General features: G+C 46.8%; 1 protein-coding gene across 2 annotated transcripts in view; it reads left to right on the top strand.

Moving 5' to 3' along the window:
• Window positions 1–3,362: 3,362 nt before the first annotated feature.
• Window positions 3,363–20,128, top strand: part of LOC103184311 (sarcoplasmic/endoplasmic reticulum calcium ATPase 2) — a 32,105-nt gene continuing 15,339 nt past the window's right edge. For both annotated transcript variants that reach the window (XM_042337744.1, XM_042337742.1), the window contains exons 1-5: window positions 3,363–3,557; window positions 4,703–4,720; window positions 4,886–4,968; window positions 11,308–11,412; window positions 14,593–14,731. In XM_042337744.1, the coding sequence (XP_042193678.1) occupies window positions 3,440–3,557; window positions 4,703–4,720; window positions 4,886–4,968; window positions 11,308–11,412; window positions 14,593–14,731 (463 nt within the window). In that variant the 5' untranslated portion in view covers window positions 3,363–3,439. The remainder of the gene's footprint in view (window positions 3,558–4,702; window positions 4,721–4,885; window positions 4,969–11,307; window positions 11,413–14,592; window positions 14,732–20,128) is intronic.

The raw sequence follows: 20,128 nt of genomic DNA, 5'->3' as shown, positions 1-20,128 counted from the left end.
GGGTGACAAATCTATGGGCATTTTAGATGTTATCTCAAATGTAGTACTTGACTGTTGGCAGATGGAAGCCAAGGGTCCAAAGTGTAGCCTGCAATTAGCAGAGTGACGACTGAGAAAGTGAAGCTTAATAAGCTATAAGAGTGAGGGTGAGGGGGGAAACTGTTCCAATGGAAATTATTTGACTTATGGCAGCAAAAGAAACTGCTAAACTGACAGTAATTACTCATGAAGCACTTTATGATATTTTCAGGTGATAAGGCACAATCAATATGCAAATTTGTCTTTCGTTTGCTGATTTAAATCAGCTCCAACTCGAGCATAGTTTCTTTTATAGTGTCTCAGTGAATTATGCACTGCCTTTTCCTAATTATATTTAGGGAAATGGAGGGAAGTTTAAATTATACATGTTTTGCCCACAAAATACAACGTCAATCCAATTTACAGTATACAAAACTTTTTGCGATGTCGCAACGACATGATAAGGAGCTGTATCAGATACAAGGATTATTATCATCATTATGTTTCCTTTGGAAAAACTATTTAAAATAAAATTACCCCAGACACATTATTCTTAAATGTTTTGGGATGCACTTAATAAGAATAAGAATAACAATAAAAAATTGGATTTATATAGCGCCTTTCACGTTGGAAGGATGTCTCAAGGTGTTGAAAGATAATAATAATAATGACAAACCTTACATGGTATCTTTACTTGAGAACGTTTTGGGTGAAAATTGAGTGATTTCATAGCAGATTCGATGCAACAAGCTTGAAAGAAAAGTACAATCTTTTATAAAAACAAACGGGATTGTTGTCGTTCTGAAAGTTTCAGAAATTTATGCAGTTTTAGCAGGTTAGACTCCAGCAGTTATCCCCCAACGCAAGCACACTCTGGGGTCCCCCAAGCCTTGGCTCTTGCTAACCTGCGCCTAATGCTTTCCAGAATTAGGTAAACGGGATGGTCTTTCCAGGAAGAGAGAGCGTATTCTATTCTAACAATCTATCTCTGGAATTTCCATGTGTAGGTGGGATGCATGGAATCCTGAGTTTGGTTTGGAGACTCTTAAGCACAGTGATGGGTTTCCGCACGTGTCAGACACCCGGCTGTGGAGGTGTGTGTGTGTGTGCGTGCGTGCGTATGTGTGGCAGCGGGTGGGGCGGGGGGGGGCGAGATGGAAAGAGAAGCTGCTTTGTCATTCCAGATCCATCCCACTGCCCCCCAGTGGTCCTCCCGCCGTGCCAAGGTCTGAAAATAGCAACAGTTTCACGGTCAATAAGTCAGGAAGTGAGAAATAGCTCAACTCCTGGCATGAAAGGCAATATGGTGCCACACGGCCCACACACCCCCCTCCACCCGAACAAGTGGGGGTGATGAGGCCCCCATCCCTCCCGAATAAGTGGGGGTGATGAGGTAACACAACTCGTGCACCTGTTACAGAAAATAACACACACAAATTGTTGTTTTTGAGTCATTTAACTTTTATTGTAACTGATCGGGAGGGAAGTTATTAAATATCTGGTGTTTAGGATAACAGAGAAATGGACATAAATAAAAGCGTAATTGCTACATTTCCTGAACTGAATGGATTGGTGAATCCAATCCTCTTCTTCTGCTCTCTCCCCCCCCCCCACTGCTTTCTCTCTCCCCCACCCCTTTCTCTCTCTCTCCCACCTAATCTCTCCCCTCCCCAATCTCTCCCCTCCCCCCATCCCTCTCCTTTCCGTCTCTCCTCCCCCCATCAACTCCACCCAATCTCTCCCCATCCTTCCCCCCACCCAATCTCACCCCATCCTCCCCCCCACCCAATCTCTCCCCATCCTCCACCCAATCTCTCCCCATTCCCCACCCAATCTCTCCCCCCCCACTCAATCTCTCCCCATCTTTCCCCCCACCCAATCTCTCCCCATCCTTCCCCCTACCCAATCTCTCCCCATTCCCCACCCAATCTCTCCCCATCCCCCACCCAATCTCTCCCCATTCCCTACCCAATCTCTCCCCTCCACCTAATTCCCCCATCCCCCAATCTCCTCCCATCCCCCAATTTTCCCCCATCCCCCAATTTCCCCCCATCCCCCAATCTCCCCCCCCACCCAGTCTCTCCCCATCCTCCCCGCACATCCCTTCTCTCTCTCTCTCCCGAGAGGCGAGAGGGAGGAGGAGCCACGCGGACACTTCGGGGCGGGGTTACCGGCCGGGCCTCTCCTCCTCTGCTCCAATCAGCATCCTCCACATGCGGTCACTGGGCGGAGGGGGGGGAGAGAGGGGGCGGGGTCAGCTGTCACTCAGAGCTTATAAAGGTGCCGCCGCGGGCGCCGGCCGCTCACACGGACTGAGCCAGTGGTGCGGAGCGGAGTCCAGGAGACCTCCCGGCCTCAGCCTCAGCACCAGCCACAGCGACCCCGCTCCCCCTACCTTACCCCACCCCCGGCTTGGCTTGGCGCACTCCCTCCCCCCCACCCACCCCCCACCTCCACCCCCCCACCCGGCCTGTCACTGCGGCTCCACACCACAGACAGACAGACAGAGAGAGAGAGAAGGAAGAAAAGAAAAGAGAGATTCCAGCTTCCAACAAGACAGACAGAGAGAGAGAGTGTGAAAGAGAGAGAGAGAAAAAGGGAGAGGGGGGGGGTGTGTGGGGAAGTTTAAAGAAAACCTTTGAAGCAAAAAAAAATTATTAATATTGTGTTTTTGGGGGGAGGAGGCGGAGGGGGAGAGAGAGAGAGAGAGAGAGAAAGAGTTTTATTTAAAAAAAACTGCTAAAGCTCCCCCCACCCCACGATATTAGGATTACAGCAAAAAAAAACTGGGTACAAAATCTCTTTAGTTTTTTTTTGCGAAAAAGAAGACATTTTTTTTGGGAGGGTGGGGGGTGGGTGGGTTTTAGAGAGAAAATTTTTTTTGAGGGGGGAGGGGGTGGGGGGAGGAGGAGGAGGAGTTAAAGGGAAGAGAGGAGAGAGAGAGAGAGAGAGAAAAAATACTCTTGGGAGACATTAACGTTGTAGAAGATTTTTTTTTCCACACAACACGCGAAAAAGAATTGGTTAGGAAGAGAAGAGAGGAGGAGGGGTTGTTGGTCAGTTGATTCCTTCCTCGAGAGAGAGAGAGAGAGAAAGAGAAAGAAAGAAAGAGAGAGAGAAGGCAAACCAACAAACCAAGCGCCTTTGGTGTGAGAGTCGCTTCTGAGGACCACCCCCCAACCCAACCCCAACCCTAACCCTCCTCTCTGGTGAGAAGCCAAGAAACCCCCTCTCTCCCTCTCTCTCCATCCATCCATCCATCCATCATCTCCTCATCTCTCCCCTCCTCCTTCCCTCCCTCCCTCCCTCCGCCCGCCCTCTCCCTCCCTCTCCACCCCCCCCCCACCCCCCTCCAAAAAAAAGAGAGAGGAGAAGGAAACGGCGCCAGGAAACCAGAGGAGGAAACGTGGAGGCCAACACCATGGAGAACGCGCACACAAAGACGGTGGACGAAGTTTTAAGTTATTTTAACCTGAACGAGACCACGGGCCTGAGCTTGGAGCAAGTGAAGAAGCAGAGGGAGAAATGGGGACCCAATGGTATGTGTGTGGGGGGGTCTTTTTTTTTTTGGTGGGGTGGGGGGGGGGGGGGGGCTGGTGAGGAGCTGAAGTTGTTTTGGGGTTAAGTTATATATTTTTCTTCCTTCCCCCCCCCCCCCCAAACCCCTCTTCCCAACCTTGTCTTGGGGCCTTCTTTGCTGTGTAAGCAGCCGGTGTGTGTGTGTCTGTGTGTGTGTGTAACACACACAGAGAGAGCCATTGCTAAACATGGCTGACTTGCAGTCTCATGGCTTTAGATCTGTTAAGGGTTTTCCCCCTCCCCCCCCATCTTCCCCCTCCCCCCCCCCCCATCTTCCCCCTGTCCAAGTCCCCTTTTTATTGCGTTGAAATGAACCCCACAGACCCCTTCAAACAGGCCACAACCTGCCCTAACCTTCTCTCTCTCCCCCCACCCCACCACCAGCACCAACACCATACAACACACACTTTCCAACCAACCTAAGGCCCCCGGGCCGCCTTTTGCAGGAGGGTAGGCTTTTGAGGTCTCTATTTTTTCTCTCTCTCTCTCTCTCTCGTCTCATTGCCTGGACCTACCCACCCCCATCGTATCGTAGCGTGATCTTTTTTTTTGCTGTGGCCACAGAAAGAAAATGTCGCAATATTTTTTTTAGGGGGGGGAAAAAAAATGCACATTATATATATATATATGTGTGTGTGTGTAAAAAGATATTAAAATGACATGTAACGTGCGCAGAATGTGTGTGGTGTGTGTGTGTGTGTAGGGACTCGTTTGCAATCCTCTCACTACGTTTTCTGCCCTTCGCTGTCCCATCTATAATTTTCTTTTTTTTGTGTGTGTGTGTGTGTTTTCTGCGAGAGATCATTTAAATAGGGTTTGATAGCAAAGGATCAAAAAAAAACGTTGGGGTGGCAGGAGGGGGGGGGGGGGAGAGAGAGAGAGAAGAGATTCGAGTGTGCAGTTGTGTTAAAGTTGGTGCTTTTTTTAAAAAAATTCCCCCCTGGTCGTTATTGTATTCAGACGTGTGCCCTTAATGCAGTTTTTTTCTCTCTCTCTCTCTTTCCTTTTCTTGCATATTTCCTCGGGAAAACGCGGAACACGAACTCGCAAACCATCAACCAACAACAACAACAACATCGCCCGAAAATTGCTCCATATTAAATAGAATTACCAGCGGAAGAAGGTACGGTAGATGTCTCTTATTTCCTCGTGCTTACTTAAATCGTACTTTTCTGTGAGTGTTGGGGTGTGGGGTGGGTGGGTAGGTTGTGGGGAAGGTGGTTGGGCTTTTTTCGGTGGGGACGGGGTGAGATGAAAGTGACCTGAGCTGCTGTTGTTCTCACTGCAGGCAAATCGCTATGGGAGTTGGTGGTAGAGCAATTTGAAGACTTGTTGGTCAGAATTCTGCTGTTGGCAGCATGTATATCATTTGTGAGTATTTCATCAGAAAACCCGTACGGCATAGCTTCTTTCTCCCTCCCTCCCCCACTCTCCATTGAGTGAGTAAATCGTTCCCTTTTCTTCCTCTTCATCCTAGCTTTCTCTCCCCCTGCCCCCGACCACCCCAAAAACAAGGTCAGTTATTAAAAAAAAAGGGCACCGTTAATAATCCGTGCACTTGATATAGCGCCTTATGATGTCTTTGAGACGTCTCAAAGCACTTCGCAGAATTATATTTGCATAAGGTGAATTGACCGTATATTTTGTGGGTGAAATTACATCGATTAACAACTGTGACAGCCAGGATACAATATGTTCCCATTACTGAGTTGACTATGAGTGGAATGGAATTCTGGCTCGGGTCTGCCTTGATAGTGACGATTGCAAGGTGGCGGGTCGAAGCTTTGTGACAATGACGAATACTGATGTGTGCCACCACTGCAAACTCCTGTTGACCAAATTTGGTCTGCGACCTTCAGGGATGACAGCCACACGAGTGTGCGTGTGTGTGTGGCATCTCCCCTCTCCTTGACTTTTTAAGGTTTATTATGGAAAGGCGTGTTTAAAGCCGTTTTGGGGATCGGCGCGGACGGTAATAGAAAACAATTTTCGCTCCTGGGTAGGGTTACAGTGGTTCGTTCGGCTGTCCTTGCTATTGACAGATGTAATTGTTCCAGTTACATTGGGTTGGAACGCCTCACGCTCTTGCTAAATTGGCTTTTCGTAGAAGTGGCAACCGAGTGGTTTCACAATTCTGAGGGGCCAAAATACAGTTTACAAGATATCCACACAAATCCAGGGTTGATGCTACTGCTCTGGCTTTCATTTTTAACCGCAAAATTAGCAAAACAGTGTTTAACACAACCATTTACTCGAGCAGATTGATTTATGCCCTGGTTCTTAATTTTCTTTTTTTTCTTCTCTGTTTTTATGTTAAATCCTGATTCTTTTTATTATAGGGTGGATGTAAGTCTTGCGCAGATAGCTTGAATCATTTTTGAGAGAGGAAATGGGTTATTCACCCCCACCCTCCTCTCTCTCCTCTTTCCTTGTTTCTTCCCACCCTCCTCGCCCCACCACCTCGTTTTAACTCTCAGTGTATTCGTGCGAGATTAGTGTGACCTAGTGTAAGATAGAGACTATCTGGTATAATTTATCTAGTCTGTGGTGATTGTTTCATTTTATTTAAGTAATGTAACCGAAATCGTTCCTGTGTTTAACCCTTTGTCGTAAATGGCACTGGCCTGTGAAACACAGCGATACCCTGTAGCTGAGTAGGTTGAGTTATTGTGCAACAGCTGTGAGCCTCCCTGTCTTGTCTTTTTTTTAAAAAAAAACAATAAATTTTATATCAAAAAAAATCTTAAACCCATGTGTATCCATTTTGCAATCGGGCCTCGGTGACGAAGTAACATTGAATCAGACGATTCTGCGGTGTTTTAAACTGGTGAGTGAAATTTGATGACGTCTAAAAGCATTAGTCCCGGCTTTCTGAGGAGCGCGTCTTGTTTGAGGTTATGCAGTGCTGGAAATGGAAGATATGTTCTTTCAAACTTTGAAAATCTGTTACTTAAAAACACACATGTACCTGTCTAACCGAGTATTATTTAAGTATGAGTAGGGGAGGAGGTTTGCAGGTATGTTCAAGCTAAGAGGACTCTTTATCAGAAAGTTACTGGAAGAAACTAATTAACAACCATTATTATGTGTGTATGGAGAAGGAGGGACTCAAAATGATCTAGAACTTGCTTTCAAAGAGCCAAATCATACCATAAGCTATACATGTGTAGTTTTATCTGGAGAGACAGCAGCAAAGTGTAAATTATTTAGATTGGGAGTTTTAAAGGAAGTTTATTTGGTAAGTGAGTGTTCTGATAGTGTAGCGAGTGTGATTCATTCTTTGGTTGACTCAATGAAATTAGCATTTGCTGACATTTAGCATTCGTGACCAACAATGTTAACAATCTGCAACTTTGTGTTTGTTTGTGCGTGTGTGCGTGCGTCTGTCGGGGAGGAGAGAAGAAATGTGAAAGTTTCACTACAGTAGAAATCTGAAAAGCAAATGTACAAAGTAAGTAGAAAGTTGAGGTGTGCTTTCAGTTTATGTACTGGGAGTGGCAGTGAGCGAGTTTGCTTGCTAAGAAGTCTTGGACTTTCACCTTGCGGACGTACAATGAAGCTGAACTTGAATCGTCATTTATCACCGGGTTCTGTCAGGGCAGTCTGGGAAATTGAGTGAAAGGCAGAGAGCCAGAGAGAGGGTGCGATTTTCTCTCTCCCCACCCCCCACCCCCCCATTCATACCTTCTAGTGTCGGAGCTGAGCAAAGAAACTTAGACTGGTTGCGATCGATTGATTGATCGACTCTGGGGGTGGGAAGGAAAGTAAGAATTTTGAGCTGGCGGTTATTGAGGCTGAGACAAGTATGGCATTTGAAACAGAATTGTATACTTACAGTAAACTCCTGATAATGCCACCCTGACTTAACTTGTCACCGCCACTTAAGTCATCATTACAGTCGATATCTCGGCCGTACTTATTTATGTATTTCTTCGCCCACAAATTAGTCCATGCACTTTACAGTATATTCTGGGAAGTGCTTTTTGACTTGTCCTTTCCGTTGGAGTGACGAGTTATCTGATGTTTACTATGTGTGATGCGAGAGAGAATCTGAAAGGATCGGAAAATCAAGGGATGGGGGGGGGGTGCGAGGCGAGTAATTGGAGTTGATATACAGATCAGCCCTAGTCTAATAGAGTGGCAGAACAGGCTTGATGGGCTGAATGGCTTACTCCAGTTCCTAAAGAGAGAATAGAATTGGATTATCGTAGGAGCACATACATTCGTAAGGAGTATGGGCCAAATGGCCTCTGTGTTAGGAGTGGTGTGACACTGAACTTGGGCATTCGTCCCAACAAGCCCACACCTGTGCTTTAGACTGCCTCCCTTTCCCCAGTGTTAACTGTGGGGCGTGGTAGAAAAATGCTGTGATAAGCAAATGCCTAGAAAGGGTGCTGGTTTTGGTGGGGTCAATCAGAAGGAGACAGGATGTACAAAAGGATCCTTCGAGTGGGGCCAAGAGGTGTGGGTTGATGGTTGGATGGAGTATTGTCGTGTTGTGAGCTGAGGATAAAGGAATTGCTTGATGTTATATAATGATTCTCAATCCACAACACTGGTGTGTTAAGTAATTCCTTTATTCTCAGGTCACAATGCTCCAACCATCAACCCACACCTTAGTCTTACTCCCAGGGTCCTTTTATACATCCTGTCTTCTTCTGATTTGCTCCTTCTTAATTGCCATTGATTTCTTCAAAGGGATATCTTGCACTATTCTTACTGTGTGTGGAGCGTGTAATAATCCTTGCATTTGACATAGCGCCTTATCATATTGTCTCAAAGCGTTTCACAGGGATACGTACCCTGTAACGTGGATTGACTGTATTTTGTGGGAGAAACGTGGCAGCCAATTGCGCACAGCAGTGTCCCGCAAATAGCCATGGAGTGAGTGACCGATTTTATTTGGGGGGATTGTTGGCCAGGAAACTTCCTTCTCTTTTTGAATAATGCCATGGGACGGTTTGACGGGACTTCGGTTTAACGTCCCATGCAAAGCACGGCGTCTCTGACAATGCAGCTCTCCCAGCACCGCATTGAAGTGTCAGCTGCTGGATTGGTTACACTGGATTTGGCAAAGGATCCGGACAGGGTTTCTAAGCGGAGCCTCACACTCCCTGATGTTTTTGCTGCTTTGGGAGCAAATTGAGGGGAAAGTTAATGAGTGCAGGTGCCGCTGGCGGATGAGGTTTTAAATGAGTCCGTGTTGAGTCAACAGTGGAGCTGCTATTCCAAACACAAAGCTTTCTCGCCACCAGTAAGTGGCAATGCATTTTCATTTCCACCACCCCCCAAAAAAACACCTTTGTCTTCTTTTCCCCTCTGAAGGGGGCTCGGCTTCATGATCCGTTTGTTTCTTCCCCTCCCCCCCCGTCCCCTTTTACGCTCACCTTGCGTTATACCCGCTCAATTGTTTAATCCAAACCAAGACCGAGTGACTGATTTATTATTATCACAATAATAATCCTTGCATTTGATACACTGGCTTATCACGTTGTTGAGATGTCTCAAAGCACTTCACTGCATATATTGTAAAGTTAATTGACTGTATTTTGAGAGCGATCCTCAGAAGCCAATTGCATACAGCAGTAGCCTACAAACATTGGATTGAGTGAACGTTTGGGGGTACGGGGAAGGATTATTACCCCCTGCAAAGTGATCCGCCAATCGACTAACAATGGGTTCCTACTTACTGCTCGATAAACAGGCGTGTGTGTGTGGAGTAAGGAAATTTGCGTACCGTTTCACCCCACCGGCGAATCAAACCCAGGTCCTCTCGCTTGCCAGGCGAGCACTCTAACTAACCCACTTCGCTACAGGATTCCAGAATGTACGAGGAATGGTTAGTCCTCAGTGTGTTTTGTGCTCACTCTCTCATTAAAGTTTCAGAAGTGACATTTTCACTTGGAGATATATTATATATATAAGAAAACATATAGGTATCTCATCATTTCGATAAAACATTAGCGTTTGGAGCTAAAATGATTCAGTGTCACCTCCAGGATATCCAATCTGTTGGGGAATGTGGAAATCCTTTCCCGGGGAACCTCTCAGTCTTGTTGCCATGTACCCGACTGCAGCCAATTGTAAAAGAAACGTTTTGCTGTGTGCGCTGATCTGTTAATCCACAGTAAAGCAAGGAGGTGCGTTACAGAGCTCTGGGTTTTAAGTTTCCATAAAGAAAGTTGCTGCTTTGTAAACGATTGAATTCCACTAAAACCCACCGCTATTTTTAGCCCCATAATTGCAAATGGTTCCTTTCTCCCTGCGCACTGACTAACTGTCCTGACGGGGAAATGTGAGATGATTTCTTTGTAAATGGGCCCGGACTTTAAAGCTCCCTTTAAACTGCATTTAAATTGATTTGATAGCGTAGCTACAGATGAACTATTTCCTTGGGGACAGAGTCCAGAGTAGGGGGGCATCATCTTAAAATTAGACCTAAGCCATTTAGGAGTGAAATCAGGAGCAAATTTTCATGCAAAGCGTAATGGAAATCTGAAAGTTTCACTCCCCCCAAAGGGTTGTGGATGCTGGATCCATTAACATTTTCAAGACTGAGGTGGATAGATATTTGTTAGGTCAGGGTATCAAGGGATATGGGGCAAAGGCTGGTAATTGGAGTTGAGGTACAGATCAGCCGTGATCTAATAATAATAATAATCTTTGCATTTGATATAGCACCTTATCGTGTCTTTGAGACGTCTCAAAACGCTTCACAGAATATACTGTAAATTGAATTGACTATATTATGTGGGCGAAAACATTTTTTAGGTGAAATCTAATAGAATGGTGGGACAGGCTCGATGGACTGAATGGCCTCCTCCTGTTCCTATGCTTACTCTCAATCTCCCGTGTGTGTTGAGTAGGGGGGAGGGATGTCAATCAATCCACTGAACAAATAAAGTGTGCCTTTGTTCATGTTATTCCCATTAAATTTCATCCGGTTGGGGGTGAGTGGGGAGAAGGGGATGAGAGGAGGGGGGAGAGAATACACTCTGAACACATTGACGTTCAAAGGCTCAATTTGGAAGTCTTTGAATTCGGTTGAGCATTTGCTACGAGCACTTTGTACTATCCCTGTGGAAACCGAGAGAAGAGCAAAGGCAAATCTGTTCCCTATTGTCAATATTTACATTTTTATTCATGCTGGGAAACTGACCAACAGCCGCATGGTGGGGGGTAGGATACAGAGCGCACATCATATAAACAAGACACTTCAGGAGAGAATTGCATAATAATGCAGTTGGGAGCTTTACAATACACAGGCTTTATAATAATAATAATCCTTGCATTTGATATAGCACCTTATCACAGAGTTGAGACGTCTCAAAACAGTTTACAGAGTATACTGTAAATTGGATTGACTGTTTTGTGGGCGAATCGTGGCAGCCAGTTCCACACAACAGTGTCCCACAAACAGCCGTGGATTGATTGACTAAGTTTATTTATTTTGGGGGGGATTATTACCCCCGGAAAACAATCCGCCAAGCGACTAACAACGGGAGTTCCTACTTACTGCTGGGGACATGTGGCGTAAGGAAACGTACCTAAAGTTTGCGCCTGGCAATCGAATCTGAGGTCCTCTCGCTTGCAAGGCGAGTGCGCCAATTCCACTTTATGTGGGCGTTGTGCCCCCCAAGTGAACAATGCAGTAACGGGAATGCCTTTTGGATGGGTGGAAAAAAACACTTTTATTTGTTCCATTTTCAGGTTCTGGCCTGGTTCGAAGAAGGTGAAGAGACCGTAACCGCCTTCGTGGAGCCCTTCGTAATCTTATTAATCCTAATAGCGAACGCCGTGGTGGGGGTGTGGCAGGTAAGTCAGCCAGCCTGTGCCTTAGCACAGTCATCAACTGCCTCCGACTAGACTTGATGCCTTGGTTTGTGTCTCGTTCATATCACTTGATTGAAGGCAAAAAATAAAAGGGGTGGGGGGTGTGTGTGTGAGAAATACAAGTTTACAACAGCGACAAATTACATTTACACACTGCCTTTCACATCGGGAGGACGTTCCAAAGAGCTGGGCAATGAGGGGGTTTGAACCCAAATTAGGGGTTGGGATCAGATAAGGGTGGGGTTGAGATTGGACGATGCATGTTGACTGACGGCACAGTCAAAGAGGAAGGTCTTGAGATGGGCCTTGAAGGAGACAAGCGAGGGGGCAAATCGAACGGGCTGTGGGATGGAGTCCCAGTGGGTGAGTGCAGAATAGCTAAAGGCATGGCCTCCGATGGTGGAGCGGGCAGGGCAGAGGATGGGGCAGATAGGTACAGTTTTAGGAGGTCACAGAGTGCAACTCTGTGTACTCCAGGCTGCAAGTACACCCTGTACTGTGCAGGAGCAAGTACAGGTTGCAGTTGTTGACCTTGAAATTCAGAAGTTTTTCCCGGTTTATGCTCAAAAGCCATGTCTATCCACACTTTGAAGCCAGTCATCTTGTCGGCTGTATAAAAGCCAGGGTTATGCAAGTCTGTCTGAGTCACAGTGAGTAGATTGCTGTGGCAAGCACGTGCCTAGGACGCGTGAGCTGTGTTGGAGGAGTGTGGGAGGTAAAGAGAAGGAAGAGAAGGCGTGTAGAGTGATTGTTGATAAAGGACGGCTGGTTAACGCTACGAGACAAAGGCTTTCAAGTTTGACATTGACCCGTCGCTTGTTCATTATACTGTAGTGGGTGTTGCTCTCCCCCCCCCCCTCTCTCTCTCACTTTTTCTAAATTGGATTTCCTATAAAACACAGTCACTCTCCACTTGACATTAAATTATTCAATGCTTCGTGAAATGTGCTGTATCAAATGCAAGAATTATTATTATTCATGAGAGATGAAAGATGACTGAAAATGCAGTCCAAACAGATGAGTCTTGAGACTGACCTTGATTTGGGGTGGGTAAGAGTCAAAAGTTCCAGAGACTGAGAGCAGGTAATAATAATAATACTTGCAGTTGATATAGCACCTTATCACGTTGTCGAGTCATCCCAAAGCGCTTCACATATATTGTAAAGTGGATTGACTGTGTAGGGCGAAACGCTGCAGCCAATTACGCACAGCAGTGTCCCACAAACAGTCGTGGATTGAGTGACCAAATTATTATTGGGAAGCAAAAGGTGGGGGGGTGTTTGGAAGAGATTCTTCAGATAAGCTGAAAGTCAGCCCACTGATCGAGGGGCGGGTGGAATGGAGGTGGGTACGGGGGAGAATGAAGTGGCTGTTTGACTTTAGCTCACGTCTTGCTGTTGGGAGGATGTTTTAAGCATCTGATTGGTATGCAGTGCGAGTGGTTCTGTGTGTTGTCTTGATTGACCTGCTGCGTTAGTATGGGTGACGCGGCAGAGCCTTGGTACGGGTGACATGCTCAAACTGGGGAGCGCTCGCTCACACACGTGCGTCTCTGCACGGTTTCTAGGGGTGGGGGGGGCAGAGGGGAGAGTGAAAGTTCTGGAAGAACCCGAAGATAAACTTTATATCACACAGCATTTTGAGACAAGCCATGGCAATAAACAGAAGTCAAAGCAGCGACATGTATAGTATCCCCACTGTATACCTCTCTCTCTCTCCCCCTTTCTCTCTCTCTCTCTCTCCCTTTCTCTCTCTCTCTCTCCCTTTCTCTCTCTTTCTCTCCCTTTCTTTCTCTCTCTCTCTCCCTTTCTCTCTCTCTCTCCCTCTTTCTCTCTCTCACACACGCGCACACATGTGCTCTTACCCTGAGTCAGCAGCTTGGCAGCAGTGCTGACTCTCTCCCTGACTGGGCCCAGCCCATGCCCCGGTGATGGAGTGGGAGTATGTGAAATGTCATGTTGCTGTTAGTGAAGACATGCAAAGTAACCTTTCAAGTATCATCTTGTTCACAAGTGATTTAATAAAGGGAACACAACCAAGCATCGGAAATGTTCCTGCGGTGATAATTAGCCGACTTAGATCCCAGACTGCTGCTCAAACCTGTTCTGCTTCATTCTCTAGTTTCTTGCTTTCTGGATCTCAGTGACCTGGGACGTCCCCATGACATGAAAGGCGCTGTATAAATGCAATTTGTCTGTTGCCCCCCCCCAGCCCGGTTTGAAGCTCCAGTGAAGCGTAGGTTGGGGTGGGGGGGGGGGGGTGCATTGTCAAAGATACCATTACCATCCTTCAGATAAGACGTTAAACCAACTGGTTTCTGTTTCTTCAGGCCTCGAGATTGGGAGAGAGGGTGGGGGTCGCGGCGGAGGAGAAGAACAATTTTAAAAATAGTGCTCCTGAGAAACGCTAACTTGTTCTGGCAAATATTTTCTTTAGGTTCGAGGGCAGGACGGAGCCAAGTCCCCTTTTATATTTAGATCTGAGAGGAAGTCGTTCATCATTTTTTCAGCTCTTCCCATAGAAAAAAAACATTCCTCTGCTCTCCGGTGGAGACAGCGTTTTATCTCTCTCCTCACCCCCCTCGAAATGGGCTTCCGCGGTTATCATCACTGGCAGCGGCCCATAACTCAGGAGACAAGATCTGTCACTGTCTTGTCTCTGCTCTACTCCTTGTCTCCTTGCAAACGATGATGATAATAATAATACTCCTTGCATTTGACATAGCTTCTTATCACGTCGGAAGGATGTCTCAAAGCGCTTCACAAGATTTACTGTGAAATGGAGTGACTGTGTATTTGTAGGCAAAGGTAGCATCCAATTGCGCGCAGCAATGTCCCCCAAACAGTCAATGACCAATTTTATTTTGGGGCATTGTTGGCTAGGACACCGGCAGAGCGAGACAAACTTGCTTCTCTTTTCCAATCGTGTCCTGGAAATAATTTGCATTTACGAGTGTGCGTATCTGCGATAGATGTGGAAATATCTTAAAAGGTTGTGGATTCTGTGTGTGAGGGGAAGGGAGTTGGAGAGAAGGAGAGATGTGTGTATTGGCTGATGTGTATTATAAATATCCCAGAAATGTTCACAGTGCATTATTACAAAAGGAATTAAAACATTTTCTCTCTCCCCCCCCCCACCCCCACTCCACCCTGATCACTCTAGGAAAGAAATGCAGAAAATGCCATCGAGGCCCTTAAAGAATACGAGCCTGAGATGGGGAAGGTTTACCGACAGGACCGCAAGAGCGTCCAGAGGATCAAAGCCAGAGAGATCGTCCCTGGCGACATCGTGGAGGTAGCCGGTAAGCGTGAACTTCTACTTCTTCCCACCACCCCCAAACCACCTCTTTCAAGGTATGTCTCAAGGCCTTCCTGTTTGACCGCGCCTTTGGTCTCCTTTCCCCATCCCTAACCCGGCTCTAGTTTATTTATCTACGTATTTATCCGTGTGCCTAACTCGCTCCTGGTAACTCCTCACTGAGTCCCCCACTTGGAGCAAAGAGCGAGTTTCGGTCCATTCACTTTACAGTATATTCTGTAAAGCGCTTTGAGACATCTAGAAGATGTGAAAAGCGCTATATCAAATGCAAGGATTATTATTATTGTTACCAGGTGTTTGCTGTGTTTTGAATAGTCGCTCCTGATTTGTGTCTGTCCACGGCTGCCTGAGTCGGGGCTGACGCTTTTCAGTGACGCTCGAGCTAAGCTGCGGGGTAACAAATTGGGGATAAAAACATTTAACTTGTCATTCAATCTCCTGAACGCTCCAAACGGGTCGGAGGGCTTATCGAGCAGCAATGGAATATTAATTTAGCCCCGTTCCCTGCCTTGTCATTGCTGTACTCTTGTGTGTCTTGCCTTGTGTGAAATGTGAACCCATGACTGGGTGGGGGTGAGAGAAGGAGCAATGAAACCGACACCGCATGTCTATCGATAAGGAAATGAGCAAACTTAAGCTGAGAGCAAATAACGGATCACCAACCATTTCACTCGAATGTGAATTAATGTCTCTGTTTGCAAGCTTAACGTTTTGGGGACTGAGGGCAATGGTGCAGGCCTGAGCCAAGTGATCAAAGATTGAAGCCATCTGCTTTAGAGAGGAGGGGACATATTGTGGTTTTTTGGGGGGTTTTGGGGAGGGGAGAGAGAGAAGAGGTGGGGGTGCGGGATGGGAGAGAAGAGGTGGGTGGGAGAGAAGAGTTGGGGGCAGGAGAGAAGTAGTGGCGGGGAGAGAAAAAGGAGAGAGAGAGGTGGGGGGGAGGAGGGGGAGGGGGAGAGAAGAAAGGGTTTGATTTATCAATTGCTGAGTCTTGCTTTTTTTTGGTGTGTGTGTGCGCACGCAATGTTAGTGAAAAATCTTAAACGAGTGTCTGGCGAGAGGGAGAATGTGTGGGGAGGGCGGAGAATTATCTTGGGTGATTTTTTTCTCTCTCAAGGTTCGTTTAATTGCTTCCCGAGTTTTGCATTTGTCCTCTGTCGACTATCCTTTGCTGCAGTTTATTTTTATATATTGAGATATATATATTTATGTGTATATATATATATAAAACTGCGAACATTTCTCTTGGAGGACAAGGGGTCATTGGTATTCAGAGTACCTTGTGCTGTGAGAATGTGACGTCAATAATTTAAAGGCAGTACTCACACGCGCTCATTGTTTCAGAGATTAAGCTGCAAGCATTAGATTTACTTAACGGCATCAAATTGTCAATTTGATTTGGCTCCTTGTGATGATGTTCGAATTCCTTTGCTGACTAGTAGTAGTAATAATAATAATAATAATAATAATCGTAGTATTAATAATCCTTGCATTTGATCTGGAACCTTATCACGTCATTGAGACGTCTCAAAGAGATTCACAGAGTATACTGTAAAGTGGATTGACTGTATTTTTTGTGTGAAGCAGGTATGTGTGTCTGTGGAATATACATTTTTTAGCTTCTCTTTTATAACCCCCACCTCTTCCCTTACCTAAAAAATCAGTTCTGGCTGGTTATCTCCTTAACAAAGAATCAAAGCGTGACTCAATACTTTCTCTCTCTGTGTGTGTGTCTGTCCTTCTGTGTGTGTGTTTGTGTATCTGACTGTGTGTGTGTGTGTGTTGAGTGAAGGCATTACGCTGCCCCCTATTTCAAAGTCACCGTCACCTGACAAGCAGTGAAGCAGCACTGAGTTGGTGCTGTGAATGCTAATGACATCTGCTAGGGCTCCCTCCCTCCCTCCGACCCTCCCTGGAATAGAACAGATCAAAGGAACCGCAGTGTGGAGCTCAGAGAATATTGCATTTATAAGTGAGTCGCTGAATGAGTTGGGAAGGAACCCTCTCGTTTCCAAGCTCAATGTCTTCTGAAGCACCAACACTGCATGTTTTTTTAATTTTTTTTAATAATGATAATCATAAGCATCATCTTTACGAGGTGTCCACAGCTCAGGGAATATTAATGTCCGGTGGCAATTAGACATTAAGAATTGAGTCGTTGATGTTACCACTTTCGATGAGGTTCTCTCCTTCCCCCACACACACACACCACACGTACATACCAACCACAAATGCATACACACACACTTCCTCAGTGATGATTTACAGTTCAGTCTCAATGATCCTTTGACCCCAACACTTCCCATCGTTTTCTTGACGTGTCAGAGCACTCGCGGGATATACCATCAAGTGGAGTGATTGTATTTTGTAGACGAATGTGGCAGCTGTTTTGTGCACAACAACGTCCCAACTATGAAGTGGCCATTGTTATTGATGTATTTTGGGTGGGAGGGAAGTGGGTTAACCAGGGCACCGGGAGAGTGAGAATTTTTTTTTCTCTCACTGTCAATGATTGTCAGTTAGGAACAAAGGGGAGAGGGAACGAGGACTCATTGTTTGGGCAGGTGTTTGTGTGGTGTGATTCTCTCCCCTCCCCGCACTGGGTGTTGGTGACAGCAGACAGTGCGACCATGTAGGGAAGAGTGGCCGAACGAGTGTTCCTGAGATTCCTGGCATCCGGCCAGTGACAATCGCGCGTCCTGGTCAATGTCTTTGCCACCAGAGACGCCGGACGGGGAAGGTATTTGGGTGGGTGAGTTAGGCTTCCTCCTCGCGTCATTGGATGTGACGAGGTGAACTCTGCGTAATCTCGGTCACGAGCAGTAACGCTCTGTACCACCATTGGGAGCATGCTCACAGCAACGACGTACGTCAATGTCAATTGATGTCTGTACGTCACTGTGGATGGCTGGAATCCCCATAGCATAGTGGTTAACGCGCTCGCCTCGCAAGCGAGGAGGCCTGGATTCGATTCCCAGGCGGAGCGAAAACTTACCATTTACAAAGCAGTAAGCAGGAACCCGGTTGTTAGTGCATTGCTGGATTGCTTTCTAGGAGTACTAATCCTTTAATAAAAATAATAATAATAATAATTTGGTCACTGAATCCACGACTGGTTGTGGGACCCTGCTGCCGCGTTTCGCCCACAAAATAAACAATCACTGCGCTTTAGAGTATATTCCATGAAGCGCTTTGAGGTGGTGACCGTCGCAGAGGAAGGTGTTAGGTCGTGATCTAGTTGTGAGTTCAGACAGTCGCCGCAGAGAGATAGAGGCGTTAACCTATCCCGCCATCCCTCCTCGCTGTGGCTGTGTGGGCTTGTGCCTGCCGACAGGCTGCCAGCTGCTTGAATGTGTCCACATTTCAAAAGCTCCTCGCGACATCAGGGGCGGGGGAGCGCGCTGAAATAGTTTACCCATTTTTGGCCCTGCTCATTGTCTGTGCAGTGGTATTTTTTTTCCCCTCTCTTTCGTCTGTGTGTCTCTCTCTCTCTCTCGGCTCAAGGGCACCACGATTCAGTTTGCTTTTCACGCACAGTCTTTTAAAAAAAAGTCATCAGCAGGAGAAGGTGTTACACTGCTCTCTATGGCGGGTTCTCGCGAGAATTCCACCACTTTTGACTTTTCACGCGGCTTTTTTTTTACTGTGACCCGTCCGACGAGAGTTCAGTTTATGCAAATCGCCCTTATTCTGAACCCCCTTTTATTTTTTATCTCTCTCTCTCTCTCTCTCTTTCATTTCCCCTTCCCCTCTTGTCTGGTGGAAATTCTCTGTCGCACGTTTGTAATTAATCAGTTATTTCACAGCTTCTACCACCCTTTGTTGAGGGGGTGTGGGGTGGGGGGCGGCGGGGTGGAGAGCGCTGGAGAGATTTTTTGCAAAATGACGGAAAACTGAACACATCGTGCGTGTGTGTGTTTTTTTTGTTGTAATCTACATGCAACATAATCTATATTACTCGCGGGGGAAAAAAAAAGTTTGGCCACTCAGCTCATTGGGGGACACTGCTGTGCGCAATCGACTGCCGCGTTTCGCCCACAAAATACACTTTGCTGTGAAAGTGTCTCGACGGCGTGATAAGGCGCTATACCAATTGCGAGGATTATTTATGATGATTATATAAATAACCGGTGCTGGCAGGCTGGCTGTGTGTGTGTGTGTGTGTGTGACCTTGTGCGGAGTTGATGAGCTATTGTAATGGAGCCGGGATGTGCTCTCCCTAGATTGCTGATGACCTAAAGTGAATGACATTTTAGGTGCAGATCAGCAGCTGATGGAGCTAATCTTCTATTGTGACATCAGTGTGAGTTCCCTAATTCACCCGCCCTCTCCCACCCCCCACCACCCCCGAAAATTTTGCATCTGTGTGTGGCCGGTTGTATGTGTCGGTCCAGGCGTGTGCATCGTGCGTACACGTGTGTAGGTGTCTTTGTGGAGTTGTGTGCTCGTTAGTGCGTGTGTCTGCGCGCGCATGGGTGTGGGTGTATCCCTTAATCCCTCCGCCTTGCCACCTCCTTCCTTCCCCCTCTTCGCAACTGAAAACCTTCCTCGTCAACCGTGCCTGCAGTCACATCCTGCCCCCCGCCCCCCCCCCCCCTCCCGGCTTGGCATCAGGTTCGGGCTCCGCCGCTGTTAAGCTCTCTGAGGCGCTGCCCTGCGTTGTTGTTGTTGTTGTTGCTGCGGTGGTGGTGGGGGGGTGTGTGTGTGTGTTTTCCCCACTCCTGAGTAAGCAGGCAAGAGTGGGAACCAGACTCTGACTGCACCAGGAGGTTCGTTTTCTCTCTCTCTCTCTCTCTACAACAGCTGTTGAACAAAAGGCCCCAAAGTGGCTGTATTTTTGGAGCATTGAATGGCCCACTTGACCAGATCCCCACCTGTTCTGGGAGGGTGGCTTTGTCTGACTGCCGCTGTGACGTGGGTTTCTCCCGTCCGCTAACACTAGAAACCCAGAGCTGCACTGCTCATTGTTTCACAGACCGAAAGCTTACATGTAATTTGTGACTCGTTCTAGGGGGTCCGAGGGGGTGGTTTTAATGGGCCAGTAAAATTGTGTAATGTGAGCGAGAGGCTTCTATTTCCCTTTCTCTTATATCTTCCCCCCCCCCGCCCCCCCATAACAACAACGACTTGCATTTATATAGCGGCCTTCATGCAGTGTAGCGCCCCTGGGAGCTTTGACTTTAATCTACTCCAGAGAGGAGAAAACGGCTGACACGCACATGCAGAGATAGACACACGCACACAGATGCGCACAGACACACGCACACAACTTGAGTTTATACAGTGCCCTTCTCTGTAGCAAAGTGTCTCAGACCTTCCCTTAACAGGGAACATCCCTGAAACCAAGATTGGGAAGATGCTAACTTTTAATCACTAATAT

The sequence above is a fragment of the Callorhinchus milii genome, unplaced genomic scaffold, assembly GCF_018977255.1.
Source record: "Callorhinchus milii isolate IMCB2004 unplaced genomic scaffold, IMCB_Cmil_1.0 Scaffold8, whole genome shotgun sequence".
Classification (NCBI taxonomy): domain Eukaryota; kingdom Metazoa; phylum Chordata; class Chondrichthyes; order Chimaeriformes; family Callorhinchidae; genus Callorhinchus; species Callorhinchus milii.
This window is presented reverse-complemented; position numbering and strand designations above follow the sequence as displayed.